Source organism: Lithobates pipiens, unplaced genomic scaffold (assembly GCF_037356315.1).
Source record: "Lithobates pipiens isolate NorthernLeopardFrog02 unplaced genomic scaffold, aLitPip1_a1.2 Scaffold_13, whole genome shotgun sequence".
Taxonomy (NCBI): Eukaryota; Metazoa; Chordata; class Amphibia; order Anura; family Ranidae; genus Lithobates; species Lithobates pipiens.
Window position 1 is genome coordinate 253,310,888 of NW_027507718.1, and position 14,853 is coordinate 253,325,740.

At 43.7% G+C, this 14,853-nt stretch overlaps 1 protein-coding gene across 1 annotated transcript in view; it reads right to left on the minus strand.

Moving 5' to 3' along the window:
- The window catches only part of SCARB2 (scavenger receptor class B member 2), an 86,141-nt gene that overhangs the window by 11,689 nt on the left and 59,599 nt on the right, over positions 1-14,853 (minus strand). The window contains exon 9 of the mRNA XM_077476549.1: positions 2,988-3,061. Within this exon, the coding sequence (XP_077332675.1) occupies positions 2,988-3,061 (74 nt within the window). The remainder of the gene's footprint in view (positions 1-2,987; positions 3,062-14,853) is intronic.

Below are 14,853 nucleotides of genomic sequence, written 5' to 3' on the forward strand. Positions count from 1 at the left end.
TGATCACTGTCATTGCCATTACAATGAATGTACACATCCATTGTAATAGAAATAGTGCATGACAGGTCCACTTTATGGAGAAATGTGGGGTCTCCATCAGGCTGGAAAGCCTGAGATACAAAAAACAAAAACAAAAAAAAACCCATCTCAGGCTTTCCAGCTGAATACACAGCAGTGTTTACAGCTGCCAGGGCCATACCTGACATCATAACGTTGCACCCGCGGCCTTTGAAAGTCATAGAGATGACCGGGGACCATCTAGTCCTCAGTCAGCGCTATGCTAAACTTCTGCCACCAGTGGATTCCTTCTCCAGCTCGCCGATTGCACAGGCAAGCCACTAGAAGCACCTTGGGGGGGGGCTTCATTCCCTCCCACTGCCTTTAAAAACAATCAAGGGACTGAACTGCTGCTATGATTGTTTTAATGAGGGAATCACTGGCTGAAAAAGATGATATCTGAATGATGCCTGTAGCTGCAATTCAGATATCCCCACTGAAATCCCAGGATGTCATATGACATACTGTGGTATGTAAGTGTTTAAAAACACTACTGAGACATGTACTGCATTCTGAAAACATTATGTGATAGTATTCAGTACAATAATTTTTTTTTTAGCAATGCGGTATATTCTTTCACTAGGACTGGGGTGTTTTCGAAAACTATACCGTATTTTGGCCACTAGATGGAGCCGACAATCATAAGAATGAATCTGTTACAGCAGGGCGTAGGCAACCTCGGCACTCCAGCTGTGGTGAAACTATAAATCCTATCATGCCTCTGCCTCTAGGAATCATGCCTGTGCTTGTCAGAGACTTGCAATGTCTCATGGGACTTGTAAATGAAATTACAGCCAAAATATGTGCAGCCTTCATGAATGCTCATCACATTGATCCAACAAATGGATTTAGAAATGGACCCACTTGACCAGATACAACAACAAATTTGAACTGTTATTTGTCCCCATTCCTGTCACATTTGCTGAGCAGCCCAGTCTATTGTAAAATGTAAATCGATAAATTGAGATATGTAAAATAAAAAAAATAAAAAGGAATCCATATAATGAATACTAACATTTAATGTATAGGACAGAAGATATTTCTCACAAAAAGTATCAATTAGAACCTGAGTCATAGGCGGCAACTCCAAATTACTTGTGCGTATGTTTTGGCTATATTTCCATCCTTTTCAAGTTTACAATCTATACACATTTTCTACTCTATTTTGCCTTTTTCTCAAGTTGTACTTTGCTCTGAAATAAACCATGCGGGCTCTAGCTCTTCCCTGGTCTTATTGTTAAGAAAAGACCCATCTACATTACACTCTTTATTAACCATCTAAAGATCTGTCTATAACTAAAGCTATAAAAGATCTAAGTTCACCTTAATAGATAGCTTATATAGGGATTATGGTTCAGTGCTAGAACAGGTATAAAATCAGAAATACTTGCAGGGAAGCCTTATTTCAAAATCTCACTTTGAGCTGCACTATCCTTCTACCGGTATTGCTACACTAACTTCTCCAGTGTATCCTTGGAAGGAGCCATGGTTGTCACAAAGGCTGGATTTTAAACATCTTGTGCAAGGAAATCAAACCATACTACACAAAAGGGCTTGTTTACTTGTGGCACTGGACACATTTTTAAAGCACTCTGAATGACAATCAAAGCACCTGTCACTAAATAAAATAGTTACCTTACCGCCCTGTTCACATGTTGTGTTTGCTTTGCTTCACTTAAATTATACCATATGTCGCTTTCTTGGTTCTTCAAAGCATCTACAATGCCTCCATAAAAGTTTAATTCAGAGCTTGCTTACAGCCCCTGAAGATTTGTGGGGCTTTTATTCAGCATTAGCTTTGCTTTGTTTTGGAGATATTGCAGGTATGAAAGATCCAACAAGCAAACCGGAAAGACATCAGTTACTACCGAGTGGGGCATCAGCAGAGCTGGGGCTGCCACAGAGTGGGGCATCAGCAGAGCTGGGGCTGCCACAGAGTGGGGCATCAGCAGAGCTGGGGCTGCCACAGAGTGGGGCATCAGCAGAGCTGGGGCTGCCACAGAGTGGGGCATCAGCAGAGCTGGGGCTGCCACAGAGTGGGGCATCAGCAGAGCTGGGGCTGCCACAGAGTGGGGCATCAGCAGAGCTGGGGCTGCCACCGAGTGGGGCATCAGCAGAGCTGGGGCTGCCACCGAGTGGGGCATCAGCAGAGCTGGGGCTGCCACCGAGTGGGGCATCAGCAGAGCTGGGGCTGCCACCGAGTGGGGCATCAGCAGAGCTGGGGCTGCCACCGAGTGGGGGATCTGCTAAGTGGGAGTATTACTGAACGGGGGTTCCACTGAACCCCTTTATATTGCCCTGTGGAATAACCCAACATTTGGAAACATTTGAGGATAGTAAATTTTGGAAACAAAATAAAAGGTAACAACCATTGGTCAGATGTATGATAAAAACATATATTATCCTATGAAAACAATATAATCTATTGAGTAAACAGTTCTATAGGTATCTAAAACAACAAGGGCAGAAGATTTAATAGATGGAAAGTTGAAAATATGACCGAAGGTCCGCTTTAAGTTATAATTTAAAGCTGGAGTTTCGGTATGAGTTATTTTGCATAGTTACATTGGTCCAGCTTGGCAATGTAAGTATGAATCTCATACTGGGCCGAACCCGGTGTCAACTGCAAGTCACTGTAGTAGTTGCCCATACTACTGTGATTGCAGCAGCTTTCCAAGTCCAGTACCAATAACCACAGGAGGGGGTAAGTTCTCTCGGCACTGCCGCCATTCACAAAGTGTTCTTTCATTGGATGAGGTAGAGCGGAAATGTCACGATCACCGCCTTATCCAGTTAGAGAGTCTTCATTGAGAAAATGACAAGGCATTTTATGAATGGTGGCGGTATCTGCATTTGGGGCCACTAACCTGCTTTGGCACTCTTGTAAAATTTTTGTGACTGTGTCCATGTCACCATCTTCACAAACTTACCTAAATTTAGGATTTTGTCTTATGTAGATGTTGACTTGCATTCTCTTGGCAGCTCTCAGTAATATTCCAGTAAGCTGAAAGGAAGGGGGGGGGGGGGGGGGACAACATCATTAGGTGCGATGTTTAAAACCCATCTCTGCAATACATGAACATTTCCCCTTAAACATGCTGCACACAGAACAAATAACGGTTTCCACACACACAAAGCAGCAGTAAAAAGTCAGTTGATCAACATTTTTATCGTCATTCCATTGCCCACCTACAAAATAACTTGGCGACCACTGAGGTCTGTTCACATTGCCGCAGCCATGATGCTTCACTGTGCAACAAATTAACTCAGCGTGTCATGTTTGGCAGCTGGGAAAGCTTGCCAAAAGCTCCCATTGAAGTGCTTTGACTGCGTGCCAACCTGTGGCAGGGTCTTGTAATGCAAAATCCCTCTTGGGACACGAAAAAAAGCATATTTTAGCTCCATATTTCAAAGCACATGTCAGCTGCTCCTACTCCATTGCTGATGCATTACAAGGAACACAGACCTCTCCATCTCTAAAACCTCTCCATGTGCCCAGGCAGAGCACAAAAAGTTAATCAGTTCATAAGATTCTTAACAGAACCAACAGCCATTTTTTGCACTTTTTGAACAGATAAAGCAAAATACTTTCAATGGTATATTTACATGACCAAAATAGATTAGATAAAAGAAGTCCATTGTTAGGTTTCACATACACTTTAAAATGTTGCTTGCTGTGCGCATAGTTCATGGCTATTGTACCACATTCATGGATTGAAATTTGGCAGGTTTAGCAGAGACCGATGTATCTATGGGCAGGCTGGTTGTACTCAAGTTGGCTACAACCAGCCTGTTGGACTTTTTTACATGTAATTACTGCAGGTGGCTATAGCCACTAGCAGTAACCGTTGTGGTCTGCCAGCCAGGAAGGCTCTGCGCCCACCTGCTGGCAGAATGAAATAGCGCCATGGGCGGTATTCCCCCATCAACACTGACGGTTTTGATGGGAGAAAATAAATAAATAAACAAGCAATTTTATTTCCCTTTCACCCATGGTAAAAGGAAAGAAAAATTTATCTATGGGCTTCTTTAGCCTTACCAAGCACACATGTCCTCGGGATAGACAATGGGTGTCTTATTACTCAGTGTCACGTCTCCCAGCACAGATATGCCACCAGTAAATGTGTAAAGTACACCAAGTGGTAAAACTAGTAACAGCAAGAAGAAAAATGCTTTTGCACGTTGACCAGTAGAAAAAAAAAAATGTATCCGGCAAATTACTCACTTTTTTGTAGAGTAAGCCATTTATATAAATCATTTTGTTCCCTGTGTCCCTTGTGATCAGATTCCTTCTCACTTCCTGTTCTCTCTCATAATAGGAAAACAATAGGAGGACAGAACCCCCCAATGTGGGGCAGACAAAGAAAAAACACCTAGTCAGGGGCATAACTATAGGGGGTGCAGCAATCGCGACCGCAACTGGGCCCTGTGCTGAAGGGGGCCCATGCAGCCCCCTCTACATATGGCCGGCAGCAGCATAGGCAACTAGGGGTACCAGTGCACCATGCACATGGGTGGGTGGAGGGTGACTAGCAGAGCTCAACTATCGCACTGGCTGCTCTTTAGATGTGCATTCCCCGCATGACCTGTGTCCTCGGCTGGCTCCTCAGAGTACCCCTCTCCTGCTCCATGCATTGCCGCTCAGTCCAATGTCTGTTCTTCAAGCCAGAGACCCGCCCCCCCCCCCCCCGCCAGCCCACACTGCACTGCATACTTCTCCCGGGTAAACAAACTTTAAGCACACAGATGCAGTGCAGCCCTATGAGAGCCGGCTCCCCGGAGGACACTCCATCCCCCACACACCATTACTTACCCCCTCCATCTCCCCCTGGGGATAGGGGCCCCTTCTCACGTGGGGACAGGGACCCCGTCTCACCTGGGGGCAGTAACTTCATCTGCCCTGGAGAAAAGGACCTCATCTCTTCTGGGGACGGGGACCCCATCCTGCCTAGGGTCAGTCCCCCAATGGGGCACCTAAAAATAAAATGATAAAAAAAAAAAAAACTACTGATGCCAGTGGTGGAACTACAGGGCTCACAAAGGTCATACCTGTGACCACGCCCTGGAGTTCCACCGCCGGACTCGGAGGAAAGGGCCCTGGCTGGGGTTCAGGGGGCCCATGTAAAAGAGCTGGAAGAAGAAAGCGGAGGCCCAGCAAGAAGAACCGAAGAGTGGGACAAGACCCCGAATTCGGAAGAAGACCCCTGGACAGCGGCGGCGACGAAGGAGAAAGCTGGTCTCCTCCGCTAGTAAAAGAGCTAGCAGAAGATAGCGGAGGAGAAGATAGCGGAGGAGTCCGACGAGAAGACCCCCCCCCAAAGACGGAAGAAGAGAATACCCCCGGAGCTGTCTAATAAAGTATTTTAAAACCTGTGTTGCGTTTTTTTTTTTTATGTACACTTTTTTTCCCTAGGTGAATGGGTAGGGGTACAACGTACCCCATACTCATTCACATAGGGTAGGGGGCCGGAATCTGGGGGCCCCATTATTAAAGTGAGCTCCCAGATTCTGATAAGCCCCCCGCCCGCAGACCCCGACAACCAACAGCCAGGGTTGTCAGGAAGAGGCCCTTGTCCTCATCAACATGGGGACAAGGTGCTTTGGGGGCATGCGGCCTGGTACAGCTCAGGAGGGGGGGGGGGGACGCTCGCTCGTCCCCACCCCCTTTCCTGACCGGCCGGGCTGCGTGCTCAGATAAGGGTCTGCTATGGACCTTGGGGGGACCCCCACTTTTTTTGGCGTAGGGGGTTCCCCTTTAAATCCATACCAGGTGACGGGGCTCGCGAGGTGTCAATCTCGCCGATGTGGGAGGCGACATTGACTTCCTTCGCTAGTTCCATCTACCTGGAGTCATGTTCAAAACTAACGGACTTTACTCTGTGTGTGGGCAAGTCCATTCATTTCAAAAGTCCGGCGGATTGTCCGCCGGAAAAGTACGGTCGTGCGTGGGCAGGTCCACTTGTTCAGAAAGTCCGCCAGACCTCTGCTGCAAAGTCCGGCACTTTGTCTGCCGGATAGTTTGATCGTGTGTACGCGGCATAAGCTTTCTGTACACTTATAAAAATAAATTGTGTATATACATAGAAATGTAGGGTCTATAATTTTTAAATGAGAGACACAGAATATCAACCAAAAATCCAGCAAAAACACATGATACCAATGGTATAAATTGATCGGCAGTTCAACGATACACTTGTCCACAGAATTTCTTTCTTCCATTCAAACCTCGCCATCATGGGCAAGACCAAAGAGCTGCCAAAATACGTCAGAGACAAGATTGTAGACCTGCAGAAAGCTGTAATGGGCCTAGCCAGTCCCCAGACCTTAATCCTAACCAAAGAGCTGCCAATATACGTCAGAGACTAGATTGTAGACCTGCAGAAAGCTGTAATGGGCCTAGCCAGTCCCCAGACCTTAATCCTATAGAAAATTTATTGAGAGAGCTAAAACTTTGGAGTTGCCAAGTAACCTTAAAAAGGAGAAGCCCAACCAAAGCTCATTTGGCCGGACCTCTCCTATGGATTACAGGAGTGCAACTTGTTTTGCACTCCTGTGACCCATTTTCAGCAGAGAGCAGACTGATGTCTGCTCTCTGCTGACATCACCAATGTCAGTCCAGGCACCACGTCATCCCGACCATGGAGTCTGGATCTGCCAGTTGTCTGGACTGCCACCTGTCTCAGCAAATCGCTGAGAGGCTGAGATGCCCGTTCCGCCCCCTCCACAGCTCAGCACTCTAGTGAGCAAGGGGGAAGAAGAGCATAGAGCTGTCAGGGAGCTATGAAAACCGAGTGATCAGCGGTGTTCGATCGCTCGGTTCTCAATATAGAGGTGATGGGGGACAGATGCAGCATCCACCTAGGCAAGTATGATTGGGGCAAAATAAAAAATTCTTAATTTCTCTTTTAAGGATTTAGAGAGGATCTGTAAAGAAGGGTTGACCAAAATCCCCTCCGAGACGGGTGCAAACATCTTACCTCTGTGCTTGCTGACAAGGGTTTCTCCACCATGTACTAAGTCATGTTTTGCTTGGTGATCAAATACTTATTTTACTCCCTTAACTGCAATTAAATTTATAACATTTGTATTGTATTTTTTTCTGGATTTTTGGTTGCTATTCTGTCTATCATTTTAGATACACCTATGATAAAATCAGCCTGATAACTTCTGACAAGTTCTGACTAGGGATAAGCTCAGGTGTGTTTGCATGGTCCACGTGCAGAGCCCGCCAGGAAGTCTGTGCAGCGCTGCGCTAATCACAAGCAGTGAGGCATTGCTCGATCTCTGCAGCCGTGCATTGGGGCAATGTCTCACTCCCTGTGATTAGCGCAGTGCTGCGCCGACTTCCTGGCAGGCTCTGCACGTGGACCATGCGAACACGCCTGAGCTCATCCTTAGTTCTGACACTTGTGATAAAATCACCCTGAAATTTGTGTCAGGGCGGGTGCTATAAATAGATTGGCAGACAGCTGGTCAATTCACAGCACAGCTCTGCAAGTCTCTGCCTATGTGGAGGGAGGGGGGGTATGTGCCTTTCCTCCAATCAGCTGTCTTATAGTGTATTGCAAGACTCCCCCTGCTGGAACAGCAAGATACACTTCTAATAGGACGTGCACTTTATAAACAGTATAAAAAGCTGAGGACAGCAGATATACATGTAAAACTTATGTAGGGAGATTGGTTTCATCTCTGTGTCATCTGAGGTTGTGCACTTCACGGGGTAAATGTCAAGGTTTACATCCACTACTAGAGTTATGGGCAAAACTTTTTATTTTTATTTTGGATAGAACAAAAGAGAGTTCTAACCCGCCAATTTTTTTTCCCACCATCCGTGTTCCCCTTGCAGAGATTTCCCTTCACATCCCATCACAAACAGGAAGTGAGAGGAGATCCTGCAAATTAAGGGAATTCTTTGGTGACCCCCAGATTACCAGAACTAGTGTCCCTTTTTGGTATTACTTTTCTGGGGACAAAAATTTGTGATTTTCCTTTAGTTTTACTTTCAATAATGGTAAACAGGACAAATAGAGGTTGAATCTCCCTAACAGGGGCACAGACAGCAATACACACGGACAGGTGTTTTAATCCCTCTGCACGCCATCAAAAACTAAAAAAGTTTTGCCTTTAGTTATACTTTAATGAAATATAGCAATAGTGTACTTTGTGCCCATATTAGAAGAATTAGCTTTAACTTTACGGTCCTTGCAATAATTAGATAAATTGAAAAAAAATAATAAATTGTGGGGAGGAAGGCTGTTTTTTTTTCTTTTTTTTTATATAAAAGTATAAGTAAAAAAACGGAGAACAATTTTAATTCTTCTGAATCACAAACTTCATGTGATCATCAGTGATATGTGATAACAATAAACTGATTCATGATTGTGAAAGGGAAAAAGGATTACTGTAATCTAGGAAAGAGGTCACAGATGTGGAAACACTTGCCTTGCAGATTTTGATTAACCCTTACAGCAACTGTATGGAGAGAATAAAAGGAAGTCCTGACATAAGCTGAAGAGCACAGTTTAAGTTTCCTTTGTCCCAGTGTGCTCTCTTTAGGATTAGAGCAAGATGGCAATTACTGGACAAAAGCTAGAGAGAAGGAAGTGGTTATTACTAAAGTCACCCCAAAGTGATTCATGCACATTACTACACACTGTCACAGGACACAATGTAAAATAAAGCAATCCACTATATGCCCTTTACACACAGAGACTGAGATTTTTTTTCTGTTTCTTGTACTGGGTGCATGAAATGTCTTCTGTCGTGTTTTGCTATGTAAGGGATTTAAGGTGTTGGACCCATAGAAAGGGAAGGAGTACCTCCCCAGCAAGCAGAAGCAAGCTCGCCAGGATGCTATGCTTGACAGCAATGTCAAAAATGCAGTGGCGGCTGGTGAAGTTTTAGGATGGGGGCTCGCCAGACCCCGCCCTTCCTTTTTGACCCCTCACATGTTTCATAAACCCCATCACTTATAGAATCCACCCACTCCATCCCCTGTATTCCACCCATAGTGTTAGGAGTATACAGCTCAGCCTCACAGATCAGGGTATACAGCTCAGCCTCACAGATCAGGGTATACAGCTCAGCCTCACAGATCAGGGTATACAGATCAGCACAGTGCCCCCGGCTCAGACAGAACCCCACCCCCCCCACTCGCAGCTCTGTCAGCACATAACCCCCCCCCCCCTGTTTGTGGATCTGATGACAGCACTCTCCTCACAGCACTGGGTTCTGATGACAGCACCACCCCACCTTGTGGCTCTGACAGACCCCCCCCCCCCCCCCAACGGATGGTCAGGCACTAAACGCCGTGCTTTCGGTATCCTCTCCAAGTGCTCCTGTGTCTCTACCAGAGCAGCAGCAGCGGAGGTATCCTTCCTCCAGACCAGCGCGCATCTCCTCTGCTCCTCTTCCTAAGTGCCAGGCATCCAACTGGAAATGCCTGGCGCTTTGGCCAATCAGGAGACAGGTCTGACACCCTGCCTTCTGATTGGCGGGCAGGAATGTTAGGGTGAAAATAGCAAAAATTCATTTGCAATCGAGTATAGCCCTCAAAACACTTAAGCCACCTAGGATTCCAGTGAAGTTTTCCTGAGCCATGGAGTGCGCAGAGTCTTATGTATAAATGGTGCTACAGATGTATAGCTTGCTGTGCTGTTTTATTCACATGGTTTGTGTGTACATTTTAATGTGGCTTAATAACAAACATCACATGGGATAGTGCACTAGGCTGGTGCGCCCGCTTTTGTTTGTATTTTATAGTTCGTTTCAGGACAGCCCCAGTCCTCAGAGTGCAGCAAGGCTTGAAGGAGTTGTCCCGTGTTGGGAAGCAGTTACTGTTGAAGAACTGTTACCAGACTATCACACTCATGCGCAGGATGAGGTTTGTTTTGTTTACATGTTTGGTGGGTAGTAACGCTGCAAAACATGACCCATTCAAGTGAACGCTCCTCACGGAGCTCTGCAGAGTGCAACTTAAGCTCTATGCCCCCTGCTTTCTGACAGCTCAGACAAGCTTTATACATTCTGGACTTTAAATGGATGTAAAGAGAAGACTATGTACGAGGATTTTGTTACCTGATGTCAGTCTCTTCACTGGTTATATGTAAGGATTTACAACTACTTTGAAGTGATTTTTTATGATCTTTCATATTTTTTTTTTTACAAGCTTGCTCTTCCATGTTCTTGTCATTTAATTAACTATAGAGAATTGCAGATTAGCAACTACAGAAAGCGCTTAGTAGATTAGTGCAATTAGTAGGTGCAGTTTACTACTACAGAGTAGTAAAAGCTCACCTAATCTAACCAATACGGTTAAATTGTGTTCAACTGAATATCAAGTCATATGTATGGGGAAATGAAAGAAACTGAATTTTTTTTTATTTGCAGTTAATTTGTCCACCCACATGAACATCCACACTTGTCACATTATATAGCTTCCATTTCCTCTGCTTGGTAGAAAAAGAAAAAGTCAAAGTTTAAGGAAGATGAGCATGTGATAACACAAGAAAGGTGACTTATCTGCCTTGTGGTTAGCCTTATTGCTCAAACTATGTCAAAGTACAACCTCATGGTTGTCGAGGTAATGCCTACATGAAGTACCATGCAGAAAGCCAGTTGCACAGTGTGTGTGTGTGTGTGTGTGTGTGTGTGTGTGTACAAAATGTGTGCATGGTCACCACATCAGCCACCTGTAAGTTTTGATATCAATTTGCTTGATTGCAACAATCAGTCACATGGTGACCAAATCTTAGCCCTTGTACACATGGTCGGACATTTCGACAACCAAATCCGTCGGATTTTGTCCGTCAGGTCTTGTCCGAAACTGTTGCATACACACGGTCCAACAAAGTTGTCGAAAAATCTGATTTTTCAGAACGTGATGACGTAATTTTGTTACGATGGGACTACGTTCAGGCTAGTAACCAATAGCTTTGATGTAGGAATTTGATTGTGCATGCGTGGCACTTTGTCCGATCGAAATTCTCTACACAGGATCGGAGTATGTCCTATCGGACCAGTTTGTCAGAAAATATTTCCAGCAAGTTTGAAAATTTGGTCCGACGGAAACAGTCCGATGCATTCCACACACAGTCGGATTATCCGACAACACGGTCCAATAGGACACATTCCGACGGTTTCTCCGACTGTGTGTACAAGGGCTTTGGGGTCTTATGTGGTCAAAGTAGAACTGCTTCTACCTCAAGGTCTGCTCTGTTATTGTTACCTGTAACCTTCAGATTTCAGCTGTACCTGGCCAAATCTGGTAAATGAATAACCAGATCTGTTATGGTACACACATAAAATAAAAAAAAATAAAAACACAGACACGGCATTCACTATGTACTTGATAAAACAATCAACATTTCATTCCCAAGTGCCACTAGATTTCACGTGGTTGATGGTAGCTTCCATTTTTTTTTTTAAGTCCAACTGACAAAAATAAGTTTGGCAAATCCAAAGCTTAAAACCTATTAGACTAAACTATCCAAAGGTACACAGAATTATTTTATATCTGTATATTAAGCCGATATAGAGGGGAAAAAAAAAACTTAAACTTCATATTACTTCTGGTATTTGTTTTTCACAATAACTATAGAAATCAGGCTGTACAAGCAAGAAAATACAATGATTACACGTACAATACATCATAGCAGCCTATAAGATTTTAGTTTACTAGAGTATATCACATGAATGATTATTACTGATTGGCAGTTGTGGGTTACTGCACTCTACACTTTAGGCATCCTATTTTAATCCCAGTTTAATCCTTATAACCAGCATGCTTTGCTATTTATTACAGAAACTTACTGGGACTGGGAGCTGCGAGTTTCTTCTAGTATATGCATTCATTAACAATGGGCATATATATACACATACATATATATACACATACATACATACACGTCCCTTTGAAAACTGCTCAGGGTAAACATAAATGAGATGGGAGCTATAAGTAAGTGACATGAGAATAAAAGCCTGAGATTCCCTTTCTCTGAAGCAGCTGGCTGAGACTGGCAAAACTGGTCAGGCCTATGCCACTATCCACCTTACTATGACCTCAAAATCACTACAAGATGACAATATCTTGTAACGGATGACTTTTCCACTGGCCATAAGATCTGTCAATACAGGATTTGATAAGTATACTTTATCACTTATACCTTTCTTGGATATGGGACTTTCAACTTGCTCATAATATGATTTCTATGGCATACAATCTTTAAATTTATTGAACTGTGATTGATGGTCATAGACTCGTGTTTTGCCCTACCAATGTGGCCAACTACACAGTGCGAGGGAGGATTTCAAGACATGGAGATTAGCTCAGGCGTAGCAGATATTTTTGAATACTGCACCCATCGAACCTTAATTAATGAGCCTCCTCTAGCCCACTGTACCATCTGTATGTCATTTGGATTTACCTCAGCAACACAGTTAGTTGCATCTCATGAATCATATGATCCTTTTAGACTGATCAATAATATACACTCTTTGCTGCATTGGCATTCAGATGTCCATCCAAGGAACTATACCGCTCTACTTTTTGCAGGACCATCTTCCCAGCATAACCCCCTTCCCCCACATTTATCAGTATTAGCCAAGTAGCAGGCTTATACAATCTGCCATTTGTGGTCAGATGCATGTAAATGAGGTGGACATGTGGCTTTTTTATCAGCATGAGTGTGCGTTTGATGTGGTACCAATTTTATAGCCAATTGTTTCTTTCCGAATAAAGATTTTTCTAGTGGAATACAGTAAGTTGAAGTAATTAGATTTATACAAGAAGGTTGAGCTACAGTGCCTTGCAAAAGTATTTGGCCCCCTTGAACTTTTCAACCTTTTGCCACATTTCAGGCTTCAAACATAAAGATATAAAATCTTAATTTTTTGTTTAGAATCACCAACAAGTGGGACAAAATTGTGAAGTGGAACGAAATTTATTGGATAATTTAAACTTTTTTAGCAAATAAAAAACTGAAAAGTGGTGCGTGTAAAATTATTCGGCCCCTTTACTTTCAGTGCAGCAAACTCACTCCAGAAGTTCAGCGAGGATCTCTGAATGATCCAATGTTGTCCTAAATGACTGATGGTGATAAATAGAATCCACCTGTGTGTAATCAAGTCTCTGTATAAATGCACCTGCTCTGTGATAGTCTCAGGGTTCTGTTGAAAGCGCAGAAGACCAAGGAACACACCAGGCAGGTCCGTAATACTGTTGTGGAGAAGTTTAAAGCCGGATTTGGATACAAAAAGATTTCCCAAGCTTTAAACATCCCAAAGGAGCACTGTGCAAGCGATCATTTTGAAATGGAAGGAGTATCAGACCACTGCAAATCTACCAAGACCTGGCCGTCCCTCTAAACTTTCAGCTCAGACAAGGATAAGAGTGATCAGAGATGCAGCCAAGAGGCCCATGATCACTCTGGATGAACTGCAGAGAACTACAGCGGAGGTGGGAGAGTCTGTCCATAGGACAACAATCAGTCGTACACTGCACAAATCTGGCCTTTATGGAAGAGTGGCAAGAAGAAAGCCATTTCTCAAAGAGATCCATAAAAAGTCTTGTCTAAAGTTTGCCACAAGCCACCTGGGAGACACACCAAACATGTGGAAGAAGGTGCGCTGGCCAGATGAAACCAAAATCAAACTTTTTGCCCACAATGCAAAACGATATGTTTGGCGTAAAAGCAACACAGCTCATCACCCTCAACACACCATCCCCACTGTCAAACATGGTGGTGGCAGCATCATGGTTTGGGCCTGCTTTTCTTCAGCAGGGACAGGGAAGATGGTTAAAATTGAGGGAAAGTTGGATGCAGCCAAATACAGGACCATTCTGGATGAAAACCTGTTGGGGTCTGCAAAAGACCTGAAACTGGGATGGAGATGTATCTTCCAACAAGACAATGATCCCAAACATATAGCAAAATCTACAAAGGAATGGTTCACAAATAAACGTATCCAGGTGTTAGAATGGCCAAGTCAAAGTCCAGACCTGAATCCAATCGAGAATCTGTGGAAAGAGCTGAAAACTGCTGTTCACAAACGCTCTCCATCCAACCTCACTGAGCTCGAGCTGTTTTGCAAGGAAGAATGGGCAAGAATTTCAGTCTCTCGATGTGCAAAACTGATAGAGACATACCCCAAGCGACTTGCAGCTGTAATCGCAGCAAAATGTGGCTCTACAAAGTATTAACGCAAGGGGGCCGAATAATTTTGCACGCCCCACTTTTCATTTTTTTATTAGTTAAAAAAGTTTCAAAAATCCAATAGATTTTGTTCCACTTCACAATTGTGTCCCACTTGTTGGTGATTCTTCACAAAAAATTTCAATTTTATATGTTTATGTTTGAAGCCTGAAATGTGGCAAAAGGTTGAAAAGTTCAAGGGGGCCGAATACTTTCGCAAGGCACTGTAAATCAGGCTTTTATTCTCAGGTATTGTATCTTAGTATTTCCCTTATGCCCATTATTAGTCCCTGGTTTTGTTATATTTCAGGCCATGATATCTCGGAAAGTCAGTCTACCTCAGCTTCTGCTTCAATCCCCCCTTTCTTACCTCTGGGTTACCTCTTGTAGAGTTTCCCAGCAATTTTGTCCAGAATGTTCCTAACATACCAATGTTTTTGACAATCTCTAGTTTTTGTCTTCATACAACCCATTATTGGCTAGGTTATGTTGATTTTTCTCATATTGTATGTATGACATTGCATTCTCTTATACTAATATCCAGTACTCTGTATATACTGCTAATGTGTGTCAGTTTTGTGCATTATAATTGCTTAAAAAAAAT